The 22,935-nt window shown below is 43.1% G+C and overlaps 1 protein-coding gene across 2 annotated transcripts in view; it reads right to left on the reverse strand.

Moving 5' to 3' along the window:
• DLGAP4 (DLG associated protein 4) overlaps positions 1-22,935 on the reverse strand; it is a 233,345-nt gene that overhangs the window by 78,620 nt on the left and 131,790 nt on the right. For both annotated transcript variants that reach the window (XM_020998625.2, XM_020998624.2), the window contains exons 3-5: positions 22,301-22,521; positions 19,777-19,891; positions 16,868-16,918 (exon numbers count right to left, since the gene is read on the reverse strand). In XM_020998625.2, coding sequence (XP_020854284.1) covers positions 16,868-16,918; positions 19,777-19,891; positions 22,301-22,521 — 387 coding nt within the window. The remainder of the gene's footprint in view (positions 1-16,867; positions 16,919-19,776; positions 19,892-22,300; positions 22,522-22,935) is intronic.

Consider the following 22,935-nt stretch of genomic DNA (forward strand, 5'->3'; position numbering starts at 1 on the left):
GCCTGTGTGGTTCCTAGCTCCCTCTCTCCTTTCCCCTGCCACTCTGCCTCACTCTGCAGAGGTAGAAGGAGGCCAGGTAGGACTGAGAACCATTTTGTATTTTTCTCTATTATTTGGGTGGCCATGGCTGAAGAGCTTATCACCAAGTAGCCAGTCTCCCCTTACTTGGCTAGGCTGGTTCTCAGAAAGCAGACTCAGTCTGTCAGCATTTATTAGTGCCCATCACATATCAGGTACTGTGCTAGGCACTAGGGATACAGAAACAGAAAAGAAACATTCCCTGAGGGAAGGATACAGTTTCAAGAGATATTGGAGAGGTGGAGTCAAACTTGACCACAAAAGGAATGAGAGGGGTGAGGAGAACTCTAAGCTTGTGAACAGGAGTGACAAGTGACTGGAAGGATGGTGGTGCTGTCAATAAAGACAGAGAAGGTTGGAAGAGGGATAAGTTTCAGAGAGGAAGATAATAAACTTTATTTTAGCCGTGGTGAGTTTGAGATGTCCAGGGGGCATCCAGTTGAAACTGTCCAAGGGGCAGGTAATGTAGGACTGATGCTTTGAGGACTTGAACTATAGTGTCTCAGGATCACAGACTGAGAGCTAGAAGGAAGCTCGGAGACCATCTAGCTTGACTTCTTCATTTTACAGATGAGGAAACTGAGGCCTAGAGAGGTTGTGACTTGCCCAGGGTCATACAGGTAGTAAATATCCGTGGTGGGATTTGAACCCAGGTCTTCTGACTTCAGAGTTGGGTGCTTTTTTCATACTACACCACAATGGAAATCATCAGCAGAGAAATAATTAAAACCAAGAGACCCTATGAGGGGTAGAGAGAGAAGAGAAGAGGGACCAGGACAGAGTCTTGGGGGATGCTCAAGACTTCTCATTTCTAGGCTCCGTTGTCCTAGCCTTAGAGAACTTTGGTTAGCTCCACACTATGATGAAGCACTGGTGCAGGGCTTCATAAAAGTTGTTACTGTAATGGTCTTGTTCCCATTTCTGTAGTGTTTTGAGTATATCAATAATAATGCCTACTTCTATAGCACCTCAAGGTTTGCAAAGCACTCTCCTTACAACAGATGGAAGGATAAGCCCTGCAAGTCATAGGACTGTAGAATCTAGAAGCCCCCTGGTCCACCAGCTCCCTGAACAATCCCCTCTACAACACACATGGTGTGTCAGTGGTCATCCAGCCTCCACCAAAGGCCTCCAGTGAAAGACAACCCACCACCTGCCTGTTCCACTTTGGGAGACTTCTAATTGTTGGCAGCTTTTCCCTCCTAGCAAGCTGAAATGTGGTCCTTTACAACCTCCTCCTTTTGCTCCTCCTCTGGCCCTCTGGAGCCAAACAGACTAAGTGTAATTCTTCTTTATGAAAGTCCTTCAAAGACAGCATGGTGTGGTGCAAGAAGTGCTGGATTTGGGGTCAGAGGACCAGGGTTTGAAAATCACTTCTGCCAGGCACATGAATGCACCATTGGTGGAGAGGTGAAATGGGCCAGGCATTCTGGGAAGCAACTTGGAACTATGTCTGAAAGTTATTAAATTGTGCATGCCCTTTGACATTAGAGAAAAAGGGAAAGGACTCATATGTACAAAATACTTATAGAAGTTCTTTTGCGACAAAGAATTGGAAAATGAAGGGATACCCATCAATTGGGGAAGGCAAGTCATGGTATAGGAATGTGATGGAACACTATTATGCTATAAAAAATGATGAAGGAGAATCCTGGGGAGAATTGTATGAACTGATGCAAAGAGAAGTGAACAGAACCAGGAGAAAAATTTATTCAATGACAGCAAATGGCAAAGACAAACAACTTTGAAAGATTTAGGAATTACGTTCAACACGATGACCAACTATCATTCCAAAGAATTTGTCATGAAACAGGCTATCCATTTCCTGATATAGAGATGAAGGATTCAGTGCAGATGAAGATGTATTTTTTTTTTTGGACATAGCCCATGTAGAAATTTGTTTTCTTTGACTATGCATGTTTGTAACAGAAGTTTTGGTTTTCTTTGCTTTCTCAGGGTGTATATGTGGGGGAGGTGAGTTTGGAGGGAAAAAGACAGATCTTTGTTTAAATAATATTTCTAAGAGCCAAACGGAGGATTTTGTATTCTATATTGGAGACAATAGGGAGCTGGGAGAGTTTATTGAATAGGGGAGTGACCTGGTAAGACCTGCAGCTTTACGAAGATCACTTTTTAGCTGAAAAGGGGTGAGATTAGAGTGAGGAGAGACTTGAGTCTGGGAGACCAACCTGAAGGTTATTGTAAAAGCCCAGGCATGAAGTGATGAGAGCCGGGACTTAGGCATGGAAGAGAAAATGGGGCATATGTCAGAGGAGTTGCAAAAGTAGAATCAACAAGACTTGGCAACTTACTGGATATCATGGTAGGTGTGAATGAGAAGAGCCTGATGAGTGGAGGATGACACCCAGCTTGTGAGCCTGGGTGACCGGGTGGATGGTGGTACCCTCCATAGTAAAAGGGAAGATGAGAAGCAGGGGACGGTTTTGGGGAGATGATAATGAGTTCAGTTTTGGACATGTTGAATTTAAGAAGTCAACAAGATATCTGATGCTTGAGATCCAGAAGTTGGAAATGAGACAAGATGTTAGGAGAGAGGTTAGGGCTGGATAAATAGATCTGAAAATCATTTGCATAGAGATGATAATTGAATTCATGGCACCACACTAACATGCCCTGGGATACCCTTTGAGAATCACTGTCCTACTTCAAGACAGCTATCATATCCCCCTTGAATCTTTCCTTCTCCAGGTTAAACATCCTCAGTTCTTTTAATCTCTGCTCATATGCTAACACCTCCAGGTCCTTTATTATGCTGCTTTCCCTTCTCTGGCTACTCTCCAAGTCATCAGAATTCTTCATAAAATAGGTTGCCTAGAACTGAAGTAATACTTTCAATGCCCAGGGCAGAGTTCGATGGGACTATTATCTCCCAAGTGCTTAATGCTATTATTCTCTTAATATAGTCTAAAATGAAATTAGCTCCTTTCGGCTGTTCTTAATGACTTATCTTGAGCTTGTAATCCACTAAAGCCTACAGATCTTTTTTTTTTTTTTGCCATCTATTTCATAACCATTTTATGGATGAGGAAACTGAGGTGCAGACAGGAAAAGTGCGTGTGTCTAGTAGGTGTCAGAGCCTGGGTTTTATACTTGAGTTCCAGTGCTTTTCCCACTAGCCTAGATTATTTGCATAAAACACAGTCAGAGGTCTAACTAGATGGTCCATCACATTCTGCCATCACTAAAAGTAATTCATATTTCTGTAGTGCCTTAAGGTTTACAAAAAGTTTTCCTTGTAGCCTTATGAGTTAGATAGCTTTGTTTGTGGGACCAGACCTATGATTTTATTGATATTAGGAGCTCCTGATGAGGAAATTTCCTACACTAATGCATATCACCCCTTCCCTTGACATTTATAGTCTTAGAGATTAAGTGACTTTCCAATATGACACAGCCAATCCAGTGTGTGTCAGAGGTAAGACTGGAACCCAGGTCATCCTGACTTCAAAATTGGTTTTCTATCTGTTATACCATTCTGCCTCTTGAGTTAGATAGAACAGGTATCATCTGTATTTTACAGATGAGGAAAGCAAAGTGAATCTCAGAGAAGTGCCCATAGGGTTCAGGGTTCAGAACTGGAAGGGACCTTGAATCTCATTCAGCCCCCTTGCTTTGAAGCTATGGAGATTGAAGCCTGAAGAGATTAGGTGACCTCTGCAAGATCACAAAGGTAAAGTCACAGAGCCAGGATTCAAACCCAGGTCTTTGGACTCCCACTCCAAGGTTTTTTCCACAACATTGTGGTATCACTTAAACTCAGTGGACTTTGCCCAGCACCACAAAGTTTGGGGTGTCAGGGGAGAGGAGGTGAATGAGAGGTGGAGGAGGGGGAGGGTCACTGCAGTGGGTAGTGAGTCTGGGAAATCCCTTCTGGTCTGAAGATTAGGTCGTGAGGCCAGTTGGCCCCCTCTGACGACGCATAGGGCCCCTCAAAAGAGCAAAGAGAAAGCTCTGTTGGGCTTAGCCTGAAGCCTATAGAATAAAGCCCAAACTCCTCCACACTCCAGGTCCTCCATCATGTGCCTCCAATCTCCCTTTCCAGCCTCATCTCCCACTCCCTTTCCTTCAGTTTCCTCACTTTAAAATGGAGATGGATGGAGGATCACTGACTTAGAGCCATAAGGGACCATAGAAGTCACTGAGTTCAACTCCCTCATTTTACATGGTAGAAAACTGAAGCCAAGAAAGGTTAAGTGATTTGACCAAGGTCATAGACCTATTAAATATCTGAGGCAGGATCTGAATTCAGGGCTTCCTGATTCCAAGTCCAGGGTTCTATCCACGACACAAAGCTATATATTACTAGTCTTCCAAGGCTGTGGTAAGCAAAGTGGATAAGATGTGCTCCAGCCATAATAGAGGGCTTGTTATACTCCCAACATGCAACTATGCCTTCCTATCCCTCAATTTTTCCTCATAGAATACCTTAAACATGAAATACTGTACCTACTCCCCTTCCCTATGTTTCTACCTAAATCCTAATGATTCTTCAAAGTCCAGCTTTGATGATACTACCTCCAGAAAGCTTGCTCTGAGTCCCCTACTGAGAAGTGATTTCTGTTTCCTCTAACCACCCCCCCCCGAATTTTGTTTGCCAGTTTCTTATACAGTGATCATGTTCTGTCCCTCATTACAGTTGTGCATTGTTTAAAGGCCAATTGTAGAGGGCATTCAATGCTGACGAGGTTGGGCTTTATTCTGTGACCAAAAGGCCTACAGAGTTTTTTCTTTCTTGTGTTTTAGCTCTTCTACAAAAATTCAGGGACTTTGGGCAAGTCCCTGTTCCTCTCTAGGACTCAGTTTCCCCATCTGTAAAATAAGGAGGTTGAACTGAAAAAGAAGGGGGAAAGAGAAAACTGCCCATGTAGATCTGCAAAGCCAGATAATTTAGAGGAAGAGTTGTACCAATGCAGGAAGAAGAATAGCCACAGAGAAGTCCCAAAATTTGCAGAAGACCAAAATCCAAGAAAAAAAAATCCAATCCCTTAGATGCTTAAGCACAAATTATGGGAAATAGGTAAGGTGAAATAGCGAGCCTAATGCAAGAAGGCAAATCTGACTCCACAGATATCTCTGAGACTTTTTGGATTGGGAACCATGGCTTTGTGAGAGTGTGTGTGTATATATATACACATATTCAAACATATATACATATGTGTGTATATATGTATATGTATATATATATGTACATATGCACTTTATTCAAAATGAACAGCATTAGTAAAAGGGAAAGAACAGAGAAATTACATGTATATTACAAAGATACATTTATTTGAAGAAATTCAGGAAGCAAGTGAGGAAGCAAGATGGCAAGTAATTGGATGGTCCTCAATGGAAGCAGAAACTAAAATGGTATAAGGTAGAATGAGGAACAAATTGGGTAGAATTGCAAACAGACAAATATAAGGTCGAAGTAAGGGGAAATTCCCTGACAATTGGATCATAGGATCTAGAGATGGAAACGACCTCAAAAGCCATCTAGTTTAATCACTTCATTTTACAGATGAGGAAACTGAGGCTTAGGGAGGTCAAGAGACTTGTCCAAAATCACATGGGTAATAAACATGAAAGGTGGGATTGAACCCAAGTTTTCTGATATCAGAGTCAGTGATATTTTTATAGAACGATGCTGATCTGTTCCAAAATAGAATGGGCTGCCTCAGGTGATAGATGGTTCCCCACTCCCTGCAGAAGTCCTAGCAAAGCCTAGATGAGCACTTGTCAGGTATGATGCAGAGGGGATTCTTGTTTGGGTATGGATTGGGCTGCATGGCCTCTGTGACCCTCTACAACTGTGAGATTGTACTACAGAATACCTGGAGAGGACAGAGAGAAGACAGAGGAGAAATTTGGGAAACATCCTAAGTCTGGCACAGAGAAGCATGATATAGTGCTGTTGGGGTGAAGGGACTTCAATAATCCAGACATCTACTGAAGCTAGTTCTCTCCTCCTTCCTTCCTTCCTTCCTTCCTTCCTTCCTTCCTTCCTTCCTTCCTTCCTTCCTTCCTTCCTTCCTTCCTTCCTTCCTTCCTTCCATCCTTCCTTCCTGTCTTTCTCTCCTCCCTCCACCCCCTGCCAAAGTAGAACAGTTAGTGTGATACATTGGAAAGAACACTGTGGAGTCAGAAGACCTGGGCTCTAATCCCACCTTTCATCTGTCCTTGAGCAAGATGTTTGCCCTACCTGGGCTTTAATTTCATCATATGTAAAATAAGGGCAGGCTGACTAGGGCAGTCTGGCTTTTAAGGTCTCTTGCAACTTTACATCCATAATCCTAAATAATCAATATGCATTTATTAAGCTTTTCCCATGTGCCAGGCACTATGCTAAGTACAGGAGAGATAAAGAAAGGCAAAGACATAGTCTCTGACCTCAAGGAGCTCACCTTTCCAAAGGGACAGAGGATATGTAAATGTCAGGGTACATACAAGATAGATGCAGAGTAAATGGAAGGGCAGCTAGGTGGTGCAATGGATATCCTGATTCCAGATCCGGCTTCAGATACTTCCCAGCTGTGTGACCCTGGGCAAGTCACTTAACCCTGTTTGCCTCAATTTCCTTATCTGTAAAATGAGCTGGAGAAGGAAATGGCAAATCATTCTAAGAAGACCCCAAATAGGGTCACAAAGAGCTGAACAACAACAGAAGGTAATTCCAGATGAAAAGCATTAGTAGCTTGGAGCTCAGGAATGGATTCCTGCTGAAGACAGGATGTGAACTGGGTCTTGAAAGAAGCCAGGAAAGCAGAGAGGTAGAGGTAAGGGGGGTGGGGTAGAACATTCCAGGCAAGCATAGAGAAGAGCTTGTTCAAAGGCTTGGTGTTGGGAGATGGAGATGAAAGGCCTAGGCTCACGAATCAGGATTGTTAGAGTAAGAGAGGGGAGTCCAGTCTAAGAAGAATGGAGAGATAGGAAGGGCTTTAAATGCTAAATAGAGGTATATTTGATCTTAGAGGTATTAGGGACCCACTGGTATTTGCTGAGTCTTTGTGATGACATGGATAGACTTAACTTTCAGGAAAATCACTTTGGTAGCTGAGTGGCACAAATAGAAACGAGTCAGGGAGACCAATGAGAAGGCTACTGAAATAATTATAGTGAAAGGTGATGAAGTCTTCATTAGGGTGGGTCTAGATGAGTGGAGAGAAGGCAACACACACACACACACATATGATGTTAGGAAGGTAGAAATGACAAGGGTTGGTAACAGATTGGACAGGTGGGGTTAGTGTGAGTGATGAGTGAAGGATGTTGCAAGCCTGGGTTAATGGAAAGATGCTGGTTCCCTCAACAGTAATAGGAAAATTGGGAAGAGGAGGGGGGAAGAGATAATTAATTCTGTTTTAGACAGGTTGAATTTGAGATGCCTCTAAGACATCCATTGAGTCATTTCAGTTGTATATGACTCTTTATGACCCCAATTGGGGTTTTCTTGGCAAAAATACTAGAATAGTTTGCTATTTCCTTCTGCAGCTTATTTTACAGATGAGGAACTGAGGTAAACAGGGCTAAGTGACTTGCCCAGGGGTTACACAGCTAGTAAGTGTCTGAGGCCAGATTTGAACTCAGGTCCTCTTGATTTTAGGAGTCTATCCACTGTGCACTTAGGTACCCTGAGTTCAAATCTTTGCCAAGAAAACTCCGGATGGGGTCACGGAGAGTCAGGCATGACTGAAACAACTCAATGATAACAAGAAGAAATCCAGTTCAAGATGTATAACAGGCAAAGATATAAGACTGGAGCTTATATAGACTGAGATTGGATATGTCAATCTGGGAATCATCTGCATAGGGATGATAATTGAACCTATGGGAGCTGATGAGATCACTAAGCAAGATAGTATAAAGAGAGAAGAAAAGGGGGCCCAGGATGGAACTTTGGAGGATACCACTTGTTAGTGGGCATGACTTGGATAAAGACCCATCAAAGGAAGATTGAGAAGAAACTGTCAGACAAACAGGAGGTGTGCCAGGAGCAGAAGAATATAATGAAAACCTAGAGAGGAGAGAATATCCAAGAGGAGATGGTGATCAACAGTGTAAAAGAACACAGAGAAGTGAAGAAGGATGAGGACCGAGAACAAGCCATTAGATTTGGCAATTAAAAGATCCCTGGTAACTTTGGAGAAGGCAGTTTCAGTTGAATGATGAGGTCAGAAACCAAAATACCTTAATGGTAATTTAACCTGTCAAATGGTGGAAAAAGCAACAAGGGGAATTGCTATTCCTGACCCAATTCTCATCAACAGGGTAGAGTTGGTTGTTGGAATGGAAATTATAGGGAGAAGTGACTTCCTTCTTAGAATTTATAATAGAAAAGGAGAGAAAAGCTAGACATAGTCTGCCTGGCGCCCTAGATTTTTTTTTTTTGTACGAGGCAATCGGGGTTAAGTGACTTGCTCAGAGTCACACAGCTAGTTAAGTGTCAAGTGTCTGAGGTCAGACACTTTTTGAACTCAGGTCCTCCTGATTCCAGAGCCCATGCTGTATCCATTGCTCCACCTAGCTGCCCCATACCCTAGATTTTTAGAGAGCAGATTTCAACGGGTTCAGGAAAAACATAGGTAGGATCATCTGAATTAAAATCCTACAAGAGATCTCCAGGAGGGATGGGAAACTCTCAGGAATATAATTTTGAAGACATAAAGAGAAACATTTTAATAAGGAAGAAAGAGGAAATTATCTTAAGAGATTAATGTGGATACATTGACCCCCTCCCCCCAAAAAGAGACATGCATAGTGCAAGAAATGATGAGCTTCAGCAATACAATGCTCCAAGACATCTCCAAAAGTGGAAAATGCTGTCTACATCCACAGGAAGAACTCTGGAGTTTGAATGCAGAGCAAAGCACTTCGTTTGTTTTGTTTTGTTTTTGGTGGCTTTTCCCCCTTTTGTTCTCTTTCTTCTTTCGCAACGTAATTAATATGGAAATATCTTTTACATGATTGTTCATGCATAACTTATATCAAATTGCTTACCATTGTTGAGGGGGAAGGGAGGGAGACAATTTGGAACTCAAAATTTTATTTAAAAAACGAATGCTAAAAGTTGTCTTTACATGTAATTGGAAAAACTAAAATACTATTTAAAAGAGAAATGATGAGCATTGCGAACATAGAGAAGTATGAGAAGACTTAAAGTGAATTAGATTTAAAGTGAAGCTAGAGGAAATAGGAAAATAATATGCTCAATGAATACAATGATGTGAATGGAAAAAACAACAATGAAAGAAACTGAATGCTATGTAATTATGATGACAAGTTTGTCCTCAGAGAAGTGAGGAGCAAACCTCCCTCCCTCCATTCTTTGCTACAATGGGGGTGGGGGAGACTATATTCTGCTCAGACTACCTCCGGATTATGGGTGTAGAACACAGCATATTCTGTCAGATTCAATTAATGTGTTGGTTATTTTGACTGAATTGCTTCCTCCTTTCTTTTCTAATGAATTCTTGATATAAACACAAATTTTAAAAATGTAAAAGACTAGGTAGACCATGAACAAAATGTATTAAGTGAACAAGAAAGGCTAAAAGGCTGCTCTGTGCTATTTGTGTTTGTTTCTCTTGGTCCTGTGATATGTCAGTTTACCCGGTTACAGCAGTGGCTGACGGACGTCACATCTACCTCAATAGACAGCCTCAATGTCCATTTGACTCGATCGTGTTTTTCATTACATTGACTGTTTTTTCAAACTAAATAATATCATTTCTAGCCTGCCTAAAAACAAAACTCAAAGAAAAAAATAAAATGAATGCCCAGGAGATGGAAGCAAGGTCAAGGTAACCAGATGAATACAAAAACATGGCATGATTGTGATAGGACAGTGTCAGGAATGTGAAATCTGCAAATGAGCTGAGGCTGGTGAGGAGTCAGAGAGACAACAGAATAAGTCTCCTCCAGCTATTTTGGGAAAAGGGGAACCAACAAAGGGAAAAAACCAGGGCTTGGGCTCAGGGTGAGTGGGCTGGTGATGATGGATAACAGAGAGGAGAGAACTACTCAACTGTGACCTTTTCTTTGCCAAGGAAAATAATCTTTGGATGGGAGAAGACAGAGCAAAAATGGCTTATGGGGAGTTGGAACCCAAGACAAGCAAGACAGTAGCAAGAGAGTACTGCTGAGCTGCTAGGTGGAGTCACAGTGTACAGAGCACTGAGCTTGGAATCAGAAAGATTCATCTTCCTGCACTCAAATCTGGACTCAGACACGTCCTAGCTGTGTGATCCTGGGTAAGTCATTTAACCCTGTTTGCCTCAGTTTCCTCATCTGCAAAGTGAGCTGGAGAAGGAAAGGGCAAACCACTCCAGTATCTTTGCAAAGAAATGGGGTCACGAAGGGTTGGACATGACTGAAACGACTGAACAACAAAAGAGTGCTACCTTCTCTCAAAGGAGCTGAAATCATTCAATAAAAAAGAATGACACCCCTTGACTGGCAGAAATGATTCTTGAGCCACTGTTAGTGATCTTTGAAAGATTATGAAGTAGGGGCGGCTAGGTGGCAGTGGATAGAGCACTGGCCCTGGAGTCAGGAGGACCTGAGTTCAAATCCAGCCTCAGACACATAACACTTACTAGCTGTGTGACCCTGGGCAAGTCACTTAACCCCATTGCCTATAAAAAAAAAGATTATGAAGTAGAACAGAGGACTGGGAAGCAGGATTGGAAAAAGATAAATGTGTTGATTTTGAAATAAGAGAGTCTACAATCTAGAAGCGAGAGACCTTGACTTTGATTCCTTGCAAAATTCTAGAACACATTATTAATTAGCAAATATTCATTCATTAATTAAAGAATATTATTAATTAGTGAATAGAACATATTAATTATTGAATATTTAGAAAAGGAACAGTAATCATGAAGACTCACTATGGCTTCCTCAAGGACAAGACATGCCAGACCAATGTCGTTTCCTTTTTTGTCAGGGTAGATCAAGAGAATTCTTTAGACATAGTTTACCTAGATTTTAGCAAAACATTTACAAAGTCTTATGTAATTTTTATGGACAATATAGAAAGATGTAGGCTAGACAAGAGTGCAGTCAGGCAAATTTGGAACTATTTGAATGGTTAGATCCAGAGAATGGTCAATAACGTTTTAATGCTTACCAAATTTTATGACATCACAAAGCTAAGGGGCATAACTATTATGTTGCATAAAAGAATTAGGATCCAAAAAGGTCTCCAAAAGTTAGAACAATGGACCACATCTAATAAAATGAAATTTTATTCAATCCTACTTGGGTTGAAAGAAACGGCTTCACAAATATATATGAAATGACAGCAATTTGTTTGAAAAATATCTGGGGGGTAGAGTGATTTTCAAATGACTCACCATGAGTCAATAGTGAAGCTTAAGTAGCCAGAGAACTAATGCAAGCATAGGAAACGTCCAGGATTGGGAAGGGGATGGGGACGGCAGGACTCACTGTGCTTTGTTGTGGTCAGATGACACCTGGAGTATTGAGTTCAATTCAACATTCCACAAGGATGTTGATAAGCTGGAAAATGGCTAGGAGAGGGTGTCTTGGATGGGTAACGATCTCAAGATCATGCCATGTAAGAATTAGTTGAAAGAACTGAACATGTTTATACTGGAAAAAAAGAAGACTTGAAGGGAACATAACAGTTGTCTTCAAGGCTTTCATGAATTAGACTCTTTGGCCCCAGAGGGTAGAAGCAGAAACAATGGGTAAAAGTTGTAGAGAGGCAGGTTTAGACTTGATATAAGGAAAAAGCTGATTAATAATGTGAGTCATCCAAAAGTGTAATGGACTGTCCTTGGGAGGTAGTGAGTTCCATTCACTTGTGGTCTTCAAGCCAAGTCTGGGTGACTACTCGGTATATCCCATGAGCAGGTCAAGTGTATTATAGCGGATATTTTTGTTCAGGTATGCAGTGGCCGTGTGTGGCTTCTGAGGACCCTGCTAACTTTGAGGTCCTGTGATCTTGTGATGGAATGGTCTTGGAGGCCACTTCTGGTTTAGGTTTTTGATGATTCAAAGCGAAGAGAAGTCCTGGGCCTCTCCTAGAAGTGAGAATATTCCCAAAGAGAGGAGGCTATCTTTATGTCAGTCTGTCCAAGGATGAGCAGGGATGCCTAGGCCCTGAGGGAAGGTGATTCGGGCACTAAGGGTTCCAAGATATCTCCTGCCACCAGGAAGAGCAGGTTAGGGAGTTCATCAGAATTTTGAGTCTTTCTTAAAATAGAGAAATAACATGATATGGTGAAGAGAGGACTGGACTTGCAATCAGGTCACCTGGATTTGAATTCTACTTCTGACCCAGAATGGTCATCATCTGCAAAATGGGGAGGTTGGATTAAATGATGTCTAAGGCTCCTTCCAGCTCTAAATTTCTGTTTATATAACCTCAACCTTCTCGCCTCAAAATAAAGGCCCATTTAAAAACATAAATATATTCCTGGTGATGCTGTATTTATGGTAGCAAGTCATGGAGTACCAGTCTCTGAAGAATTAAATTAATCAATCAAAGGGCAATGAAGAGGCTCATAACAGGTGGTAGTAGACTTCAATATCTTACCAACAAAAGACAGAACATAAGATGCCACGTAAAAGACATCATCATAGACAGGTCTGATCAGAAGAGTAGAAGGGCTGATTATGTAGTGAGAGTGAGGAATCACCCAAGAGTGGGGTGTCCAGGCAAAGTCAAGAGAGCTAGGGGAAGACACCCAAGACACTGGGGAGGTCATCTGGGAAAGATTTACTGGAAGGTGTGGCAAGAGTCACATAAAGGGTGGATGGATTGTGATTTGCACCACTTGGGAGAAGTAGCCACATTGATGAGATCACAGAGTTATCAAATTATTATAAGCTAGCTCAGTGAAGAGAAGACCCAAAAGAATGGAAAAGGTCAGAACAAATTCATTATTGATAACATATTTTGTTATTAAATATTTTAATAGATTTTATTTGATGTTAATAAAATATTTTGTTATTAACAAAAAATGAGCGACTAAGAAGGCATCAGATAACTCATATACCTATTCTCTCATTTCTATAAAATCTTAATAAGAATAGACTACCCTTGATGAAAATGAGAAGAAACAGGCTTTTACAACAGTTTGCCGCAGTAGACCACATCCTCACAAAATCCAATTGACTGAGAAATGTAGAGAATACAAGACCATGCTGCATTTATACTTTGTTGACTACAGGCCAGGAATAATAATGGTGATGCTGCTGCTGCTGCTGCTGCTGCTAACAGCAGCTAATGTTTATATAGTGCTTACTATGTGCCAGGCACAGCTAAGTGCTTTACAATTATTATCTTATTTGATCATCACAATAACCCCGGGATGAAGATGCTATTTGTTATACTCATTTTACAGATAGGAAATGGAGGCAGGCAGAGGATAAATGACTTGTCCAGGGTCATACAACTCTTGAGAATAGGAGACAGCATTTGAGTGTAGGTCTTCCTGAGTCCAGGTCCTGTGCTTGATCCATTCTAGCACCTAGCTGCTCCTAGATTAGAGACTGGACCTGTGACTTCATTGGTTAAAGGGTATTCCCAAGTGAGGAAACTCCCTCCACAAATGTAGGTTGGCATCTTCTCTACAACTTACAGTTGTTTTTTAAAAAAATAACCTATAGTCCTTTTTTTTTTTTTTAGCTTTTTGGTGAGGCAATCGGGGTTAAGTGACTTGCCCAAGGTCACACAGCTAGTAAGTGTTAAGTGTCTGAGGCTGGATTTGAACTCAGGTGCTTCTGACTTCAAGGCCAGAGCCCTATTCACTGCGCCACCTAGCTTCCCCTTAAACAACCTATAGTCTTAAAATCATTAAACCACTGACTAAAGTGCTAAGTGCTTTCCCATATGTCACTGACACAATATGTGTCAGAGATAGGCCTTGAACTCAGATCTTCCTGGCTTAGAGGCCAGCTCTCCATCTACTATGAAACAAAACAAAGTGAATCCAGTACATGTTTACTTTACCACATTACCTCTGAACTTGGAGTCACAAGTTCATGGTCTTGGAATTGGAATGGATCTTAGAAGTAATCTAACCCATCTATTCTCTTCCTTTTTTCAGATAAAGAAATGTAAGGTTGGGGGCAGCTAGGTGGCGCAGTGGATAGAGCACCGGCCCTGAAGTCAGGAGGACCTGAGTTCAAATCCGGCCTTAGACCAAACACTTGACACTTACTAGCTGTGTGAGCCTGGGCAAGTCACTTAACCCCAATTGCCTAAAAGCAAAAAAAAAAGAAAGAAAGAAAGAAAGAAAGAAAGAAATGTAAGGTTAAAGAGGTTAATAAGATCACAAAGGCAGTAAGGAACAGAGCCAAGATTTGAACCGAGATCCCTTGACTCCAGATTCAGAACTCTTTCCCCTGTGCCATGCTCAGGAGAGACCTGAGGTCAGATGGTGTCCCCACATTTACTAGCATCATCTCTTTAGACTAAGTTTTCTGATGTGTAAATGGGCATAACACCAATATAACACTTGTAGTACATGCCTTATAGAGTTGCCCAAGGATCAAATGAGATAACATATGTAAAATAATTGGCAAATTTTAGAGCACCATAAAATCGCTGCTCCTGCTGCTGTCATTATCTGGCCTGGCAGAGCAAGATGTAGCCTTAAATGATCTTCCAACAAGATGTCTCCCACACGTTTGTCAAAATCACACAAGATTCCTTGACAGATGCAACCCCAGGGACAACTTTGTGTAACGATCCTCCATCAATAAAACAGGGAGGTGCGTGCTTGCCAAAGTAGCTCACCCAGTATCACCATGGAGGATATCTTATTCCAAGGTCACAAGGAAGATGGTGAGATTCTGTATAGGTAGTGCGTTTTTCCACAGGCTCCTGCTTGGACATGGCATCGTCCCCAGTAGACTATAAGCTCCTGGAGGGCAGGGCCTTTGACATTTGTATTCCTGATGCCTGGCACACAGTAGGAACTTAATAAGTGCTGTGAAGTGTTCTGGAAGCTGGAAAGCCTTTTTAAAAAATTGGAAAGTGCTCTGGAAGTTGGGTTCATTGATTGACTGTTAATTGTATTGAGCCTGGGAACACTAAAAGGCCTCCTCAGTGTGATCCAGGGCCTCTCAAAAAAAAAAAGATTGGCCTATTAATCCACAGGAAAAAGCAAGCAATGATAAATGAAAAATGCCCATTACCCAGATTATGACAGAGAGTTGGATGGGCAGCCCACTGACTTAGTTCAGCAACGGTATATCTTGGATAGGCACTCCAAATGGGCAATGGGCGCAGAATTGGCAGGAGAAGGAGATCAGGATGGGCTGTCCTTAGGAAATTTCCCAAACTAATCTTTGTTACAACAGTTTCTCTCTTTCTCTCTCTCTGTCTCTGTGTGTGTGTGTGTGTGTGTGTCTCTCTCTCTGTCTCTCTCTCTCCCTCTCTCTCTGTCTGTCTCTGTCTCTGTCTCTGTCTCTGTCTCTTTTACAGACTAACATTCTCACCATAGTGCTATATAGCTATGGCTACCAATCATGGAACACTAAACCTCAGTAGAATAAAAATCACAGTTGACCTAAATAATAAGTAACATCTATATAAATTTACACATATATGTATTATATATGTGTATATGTATATATGTATGTATATGTATGGATCTATATATACACACATACATATACACATACATGCATATGCATATATCTCATATATACATATACATATATCACATCATATTTATATGTCTCAGAAAAATTAGGTGGGAGGGTCATAGAATACTTTTAATTGATGACAGATAAACTGTCTCCTGGTTGCACTGGAATTAGCAATATATTAAAAACTCCTGAGTAGGACCTCTGGTGGGATGGATGGCTCCTCTATACATGAATTTTGGAAGGACACGGACAAATATTACACAGGATAGGAAGGCATGGAGGGCCGGAGATATATACCTCTGGTGGATATATAACACATTAGTGAGAACACATATACATCACAGAATAGGGATGATGTTTGTATGCTTCCCTCCCAGGGTTACTGTGAAGGAAGCTTCCTGTAAATGATAAATCATAATTCAAATGTGAGTCCTTACTTTTTTGGGGGGAGGGGGCGAGGCAATTGGGGTTGAGTGACTTGCCCAGGGTCACACAGCTAGTAAGTGTCAAGTGTCTGGTCTGAGACTGGATTTGAACTCAGGTCCTTCTGATTCCAGGGCCAGTGCTCTATCCACTGTGCCACCTAGCCACCCAAGTCCTTACTGTTAAAACTGGGACTCAGAATGGCATACAGAATGTATAGAGAGACAGCCTTGTGGTCAGGAAGACCTGGGTTCGAGTCCCACCTCTGACATGTATTGGCTGTGTGACTCTGTGCCCCAGGCAACTGTCTGAGACCACAGTGCAGAGCAGGTAAAGGTATACATTGGTAGAGGAAATTTTCTCACTGGGAATTTCATATACCAATGAAATCACAGGCCAGGTCCAAAACATTCATTAAGCCATACTCCCATATAAAAACCAAAGTCCTTCCTGGTGTGGCCTGGCAGAGTGAAGAGGACCCACTGGGCCAGGGAGTCGGAGCTCTTTGAGGTGAATGTCCTCAGCCCTCAGGATAAGATGCCCAGAGCCAACCATGAGCCTGGGGGCGCTCCCAGGCAGTGACTGGCATCCTTGAGTCGGGCCCTCAGCAGCTATTTTCTGGGGCCTCAGAGCTTGAGGGGAAGAGTTCTCCCAGGAATGGGAGGAATGAGGACTGGGAGGGCAGGGGAAAAAGGCAGGAGAGAGAGGGCAAGATAAGATGGTGAGTGTACTATACCTGTTCCTCATGGGAAAATATCTGAGGCACAAATGAGGCCTGTCCAAAGATCTGTGGAGGAGAGAGAAGAGGGAGGTTAAAGGAGGCCTGAGACAATGGGGGATGACCCTTTCACAATTACTGTTATGAGTCAGGTTCTTAGAGCTTAATCAATCAATCAATCAATTAACATTTATTAAGCACCTACTAGTGTCAGGCATTGTGCAGAGTGCTGGGGATACAAAAAGAGGTAAAAGACAGTTTTTGCCCTCAAGGAGCTCACAATCCAATGGGGAAATAACACACAAACAAATACATACCAACAAACTATACCCATGCTAAATAGGAAACAATTAACAGAGGGAAGGTACTAGAAGTAAGAAAGGTTGGAAAGCTTTTTTAAGACTCTAGTTTTCTCTCCCAGACCAGTCTTCTCTCTCCTTCTGAATTTCCCAAGTGGGGGTTGTCCAGCTCCTGCCTGAATACCTCTGGAAAAGGGGAATTTATAGGAGACATAGACTCTCAGAGCTAGGAAGACTTCCAGTTCAATCTTTTCTTAAGCAAAATTCCTCAACAACATATGAGGCAAAAGGGTACAGGGGAAAGAAGATTAGGCTTAGCTTCAGAGAACCCATGTACAAATCCATGCTCGTTCACTGACTGGCCATGGGATCTTGGTTAAGTCCCGTGCTCTTCTAGGACTCATCTGCAAAGTAAAGGGGCTATTGGACAGACAGTGTAGTGCTGTGGTGTCAAACTCACATAGGAAACACATCCCTGCTGGCAGCATACTGACATAATCTACTTTGTATTGTATTTATTCTGTCAAACATTTCCCAATTACATTTTGCCAGCCCTTTGATGACATTGGTGACTAAAGTTTGACCCTTCTAGTAGTAGACAGGGCACTAGACTTGGAGTCAGAAAGACCTGAGTATCAGGTGTTTGAATCTATCCTACCTCAGATCTTGACTGGCTGTGTGACCTTGGGCAAGTCACTTAACTTTTCTCAGCCTCAGTTTCTTCCTTTGTAAAATGAAAGGGTTGCATCTGATGGACTCCAAAGGCTGCTCCATCTCTAGAATCTATGATTCTATGACTAAATTATCTCCTAGGTCCCGTCCAGCTGCATATCCTATGAATATTCTAAAAAAGCTTTCATTCTTAGCTTGAAAATCTCCAGGGATGAGGAACTCATTACTTGCCAAGGCAGTCCATTCCACTTTTGGATAGCTTGACACAAAAAATGATGTGAACCCCTGATCTAGTCTAACCTTCATATTTTGCAGATGAGGATGCTGAGGCCCAGAGGAGGAAATGGCTTGCTCATGGTTATACAGGTAGAGTGACAGTGAAGATTTGAATCTAGGTCCAAGTTTAGGTTGGAGTCCAAGCTTGGGCATTTAAAGCAGGGCCTTGGGTCAGGACTTGGAGTCCAGATTCTCTTCTCTGAACCAACCTATGCCCACCCTTCAAACAGCTGTAATAAATAGGGTGCCTGGCTGCGGGGATGCAGAGTGGAAAGATTGGGGCTGAGCCTGCAGTAGGGTTGGGTCCTGTGAAGCTGGAAGGTTGGAGATCAGTGGGGCGTCCCACTCTGTGCCCACAAAGGCCCTTTTGGGGACTCTAGATTTGTTCTCCCTCTTTCATGTCCCTGTACAGTTACAGTGTGGTCCTTATACTTCTCACCTTTGCTGCTGATAGAAATACTGCTGCAGCCTTGTCAGCTTAGGTAAGAAATTTAGTCTGTGGAGAGGGTAAGGTTAGGTATCCCCTGTGGACTGCATGTTCTTATTATGGTCAGAGAGTAAGAGAGATGGAATTGCAGTTTGGCCTTCAGTCCTCAAGGCTAATAGCTGGTTTCAGTGACAAGTTACACTTTGGTTTTATTCTTTCTTTCTTTTTTTAAAAAATTTGATCCTTGCTCCCTGTTGGGAAGTGCTAAGCTTTCCTCTCTGCAGCAAAATGCAAACACTCTTCTGGCTGACCCTGGAGTCAGGGCTTGAATCCCACCTCTGACACTCAGCTGTAGGACCAAGGCCAAATCACTCAATCTCTCTGAGCTTCCATTTCCTCAAATGTAAAATAATAATGATTGTAATAACAATATCTATAAAGCACTTACTCTGTGCCAGGTACTGTGCTACATACTTTACAATTATTACCTTTTTTGATCCTCACAATAGTGAGGAAACTAAGGACAGCTACGTGCAATGAACAGAGCACTGGCCCTGGAGTCAGGAGGATCTGAGTGCAAATCTGTTCTCAGACACTTGACACAGCTGTGTGACCCTGGGCAAGTCACTTAACCCCATTGCCTAGCCAAAAAACAAACAAACAAAAAACAATGAGGAAACTAAGGCACACAGAGGTTAAATGATATGCCCATAGTCCTACAGCTAGAAAGTGACTGAGGTTGGATTTGAATTCAGGTCTTTCTGACTCCAGGCCAGGTACATTGTACCACCTAGCAAACTCAGTGCAGATGCCTGTGATCATCAAATGAGGTAATGCATATACAATAGCTCAGATCATAGAGTTGGAAGGCAATCCTCCTCTGAGGCATTTTAGAGAGGAGGACATGGAGGTCCAGGGACTTTCCCAAGATTATCCATATAACATATATCAAAGGCAGGATTCAAACTCAAGTCCTCCGACTCTAGAGTCAGTACGCTTTCCACTGTAACAAGTAGAAACCTTGCAAAACTTAAAGAATTAGATAAATGTCAATTTTTATGACAGGACGATGATAGTCTTATCGAACCCATTTACCTTGGGAACCGAGGGCTCACCAGAAGCACATGGACCTGGGGATGGCTTTCTCCTCAATGTAGGCCCTGTCTGGCCTTTGATATGAGCCACTACCATTAAACCCTGTCTTCTCCCACCATCATGAGCCAGACTTTCCCCTACCCTCTTCCCTTTCTCACCTGATTGATGCAGCTGGACTCAGTAATGCTATTGCCAATAGGATTATATTCCTCCTCCCAGCTCGGGAACTTGGAGGGTAGCAACATGTCCACGGAGTCAAGGCGGTCTAAGCTCCTGTGGGGGAGATAATGGTGATGTGGAGGCTGCAGGAATCAAAGCTGATGCCAGGGAACAGGAATTTATAGACTCACAGAACATCAGAGAGGAAAGGAAGCTTAGAGATGATTGAGTCAGCCCGCCTCATTTTACAGAGAAGGAAACTGAGGCATAGAGAAGGGATGTGACTTGACTAAGGACAGTCAAAGGGCAGAATGCAGGAACAGATGACCCAGACCCCCAGGGCTAGTTAGCTCATGACCCTGTTTAATCTGCTCAAGGAGGGGCTATATTTATGGCAGGGGGGGGTAGACAGGAGAGGATAGGGATCTTCTCACCATTGTGAGGTAAGGAAAGAGTCTGTTGCTGGTCCCTGGTGAACAGGAGCTGTCCTCAGCACCAGGGGAATCCAGAAGTATTATTATGCCTAGGCTTCTTAAATAGTTCATTCTCAGAGAAATTCTACTGTCATGGAGAGGATGGGGCTAATGGGTCAGTGTTCATCAGTACCCTCCTGGGTAAAGTCAACATTAGCAGGCCTCAGAGAGGAAGGGGAAGGATTTTGGTCATTTCAAGATGTTCTGAGGTCCTAGATGACACAGAAGGTGCTCTTACTCATGCCCGCCACCAGGTGGCAACCACAGCTCACGCTGGACTCAGCCTATATCCAAACAGGCCAGGCCAGCCTGTGTCACAGTTGGGGGCCAATCTTAGAGACCAAAGTGTGAGTGTTTAGGAGAGGGGAGATAGGGTGAGGTACCCGTGGTAACCCCTCACGGTAGCAACTTCAGCAATGTGGTGTAGTAGAAAGAACAAAGCCCTTGTAATCCCAAATGCTCCCAAACCGTGTGATTGTTGGCAAATTAGCCTGACTGAGCCTCAGTATCTTCATCTGCAAAATGGGAGAGGGAGGAAATAATAATGCTTACCCTACCTATTTCACTGAGTTGTAGGGAAAGCTTTGCAAGCCTCAAATTGCTATGTAAGCTGTTAATAGGATAGGGACTTGATCTGTGATTTTATTAGAGAATTCTGGTAAAAAAAACTCCCTCTATCAATGCAGGCCTGCACCTTGGAGGTGGTAGGGGTTGGGGGTGGGGGGGAATGGACAGAGCAGCTAGGTGTCACAATGGATAGAGTATCAGGTCTGGATAGACTTATCTTCCTGAGTTCAAATATGGCTTCAAGACACTTACTAGCTGTGTGACCCTGGGCAAGTCACTTCACTGTGTTTGCCTCAGTTTCCTCACCTGAGCTGGAGAAAGAAATGGCAAACCACTCCATTATCTTTGCCAAGAAAACCCCAAAATAAGGTCATGAAATGTAGGATACAACTGAAAAATGACTGAACAGCAGCCACCTTCTCTCCGTTGTAGTCAGAATTGCCTAGGGCATTGAGTGGCTGAGTGATGTGTGAAGGATCACATAGAGATTATGTGTCAGAGGCAGAACTTGAACCCAGGTTCTCCTGGCTTTGAGGTCAACTCTCTATCCACTCTGCTGTGCTGCCTCTCAAGCTATTATTATTAGTACTGTTAACCAGGACACCTTCTAACTAGGGCATCTTTCAACGCAGGGAGCCTCTAACCAGGACAACTTGTAGTCAGACGTGGGTTTCAAGGTAGATATGAGGTTATACGGGAGGGGGACTGAGCCTAAAGTATAGAGTGGAGATTAGAGAGAAGAGCTGCTGACCTGGGATTCCCAGGTTAGGGGCACAAGGACCAGACCATCAGAACTGGAAGGGCCCTTAAAGACCACCTCTTCCAGGGCATCTAGGTGGTGCAGTGGTCAGAGGACCAGCCCTGGAGTCAGGAGGACCTGAGTTCTAATTTGGCCTCAGATACTTACTAGCTGTGTCATTCTGGCAAGCCACTTAACTCAGATTGCTTAAAAAAGACTACCTATTCCAACCCTCTTGGGCAAGTCTCTTTCTCATTCTGGCTATCGCTTTCCCTGTCTATAAAATGGGGTGGGGGGCAGGGTAGACATGATGTCTAAGTTCCTTTCAAATTCTGACATTCTGTGTGTTAAAGTGCCTTTCTTTCTTTTTTGGGGGGGAGGGAGAGTCCATTGGGGTTAAGTAACTTGTCCAGGGTCACACAGTTAGTAAGCATCTGAGCCATATTCAAACTCAGATCCTCCTGACTCCAGGGCCAGTGCTCTATCCATTGTGCTTCCTAGCTTCCCCCTTTCATTCTTGACATGACATTCCTTGCTCTATTTTTTCTGAAGAGGAACACTAAAGCCTAGAATGGGGAAGGGACTTTCTCGTGGTCACACATTGATGTCATCAGTGTCAGAGTCAGGATCAGAATCTGAGGGTCCTGCGGCTCAGCCCAGGGCTCCAAGGCAAAGTCAGGGACCTAGCTAGGGCCTGGCTTGGTCTCTTGGCATTGCCAAGGCAAGGTGAGGACCTGAGCTCACCTGTGGGTGGTGCTCTGCTCACTCAGCGACTGCTGGGTGGCCTTGAGGTAACTCTGCCTCCGGGCAGCTGTCTTGGGGGATGGCTTGGGGCTGGTGTCCGAATCCTCACTGTCCTCATCGCCCATGGCCTTAATGTAGCTCCCGCTGCGCATTCGTCTGCAAGGAATCTCACTGTCCGCGCCCGTCCTGGAGAGAGAGCTGTTCCACTCACTTGGGGGCACCTGAGGGAGGGAGACAGCAGCATGGACAGAGAGAGCACCGAGCACTGCTGTCAGAGCCCCAGTCACAAGGAAAAGGGGGGACCTTGAGAGGAAGGGCCTTTCAAAGCCTCTGGTTGCCACCCCGTAACCTTGGCCTAGTCCCTTTCCCATTCTGGGTATCACCTTCCCCATCTATAAAATACAGTGGGGGGGGGGCAGGATGGACATCTTAAGATCCCTTCCATCCTTGGCATATTCTATTTTCTCAAGTCCCTTCCAGGTCTGTTATTCTATGTTCTAAGGTCCCTTCCACCCTCGATATGATATTCTGTGTTTTAGAGTCCCTTCCATCTTTGATGTTCAATTTTCTTTCCCCCCATTTATTTAATATTTTATTTTCCCCCAGTTACACGTATATTTCCCCACAATTACATG

This window comes from Phascolarctos cinereus, unplaced genomic scaffold, assembly GCF_003287225.1.
Source record: "Phascolarctos cinereus isolate Bilbo 61053 unplaced genomic scaffold, phaCin_HiC Scaffold_2;HRSCAF=192, whole genome shotgun sequence".
In the NCBI taxonomy this organism is placed as follows: Eukaryota; Metazoa; Chordata; class Mammalia; order Diprotodontia; family Phascolarctidae; genus Phascolarctos; species Phascolarctos cinereus.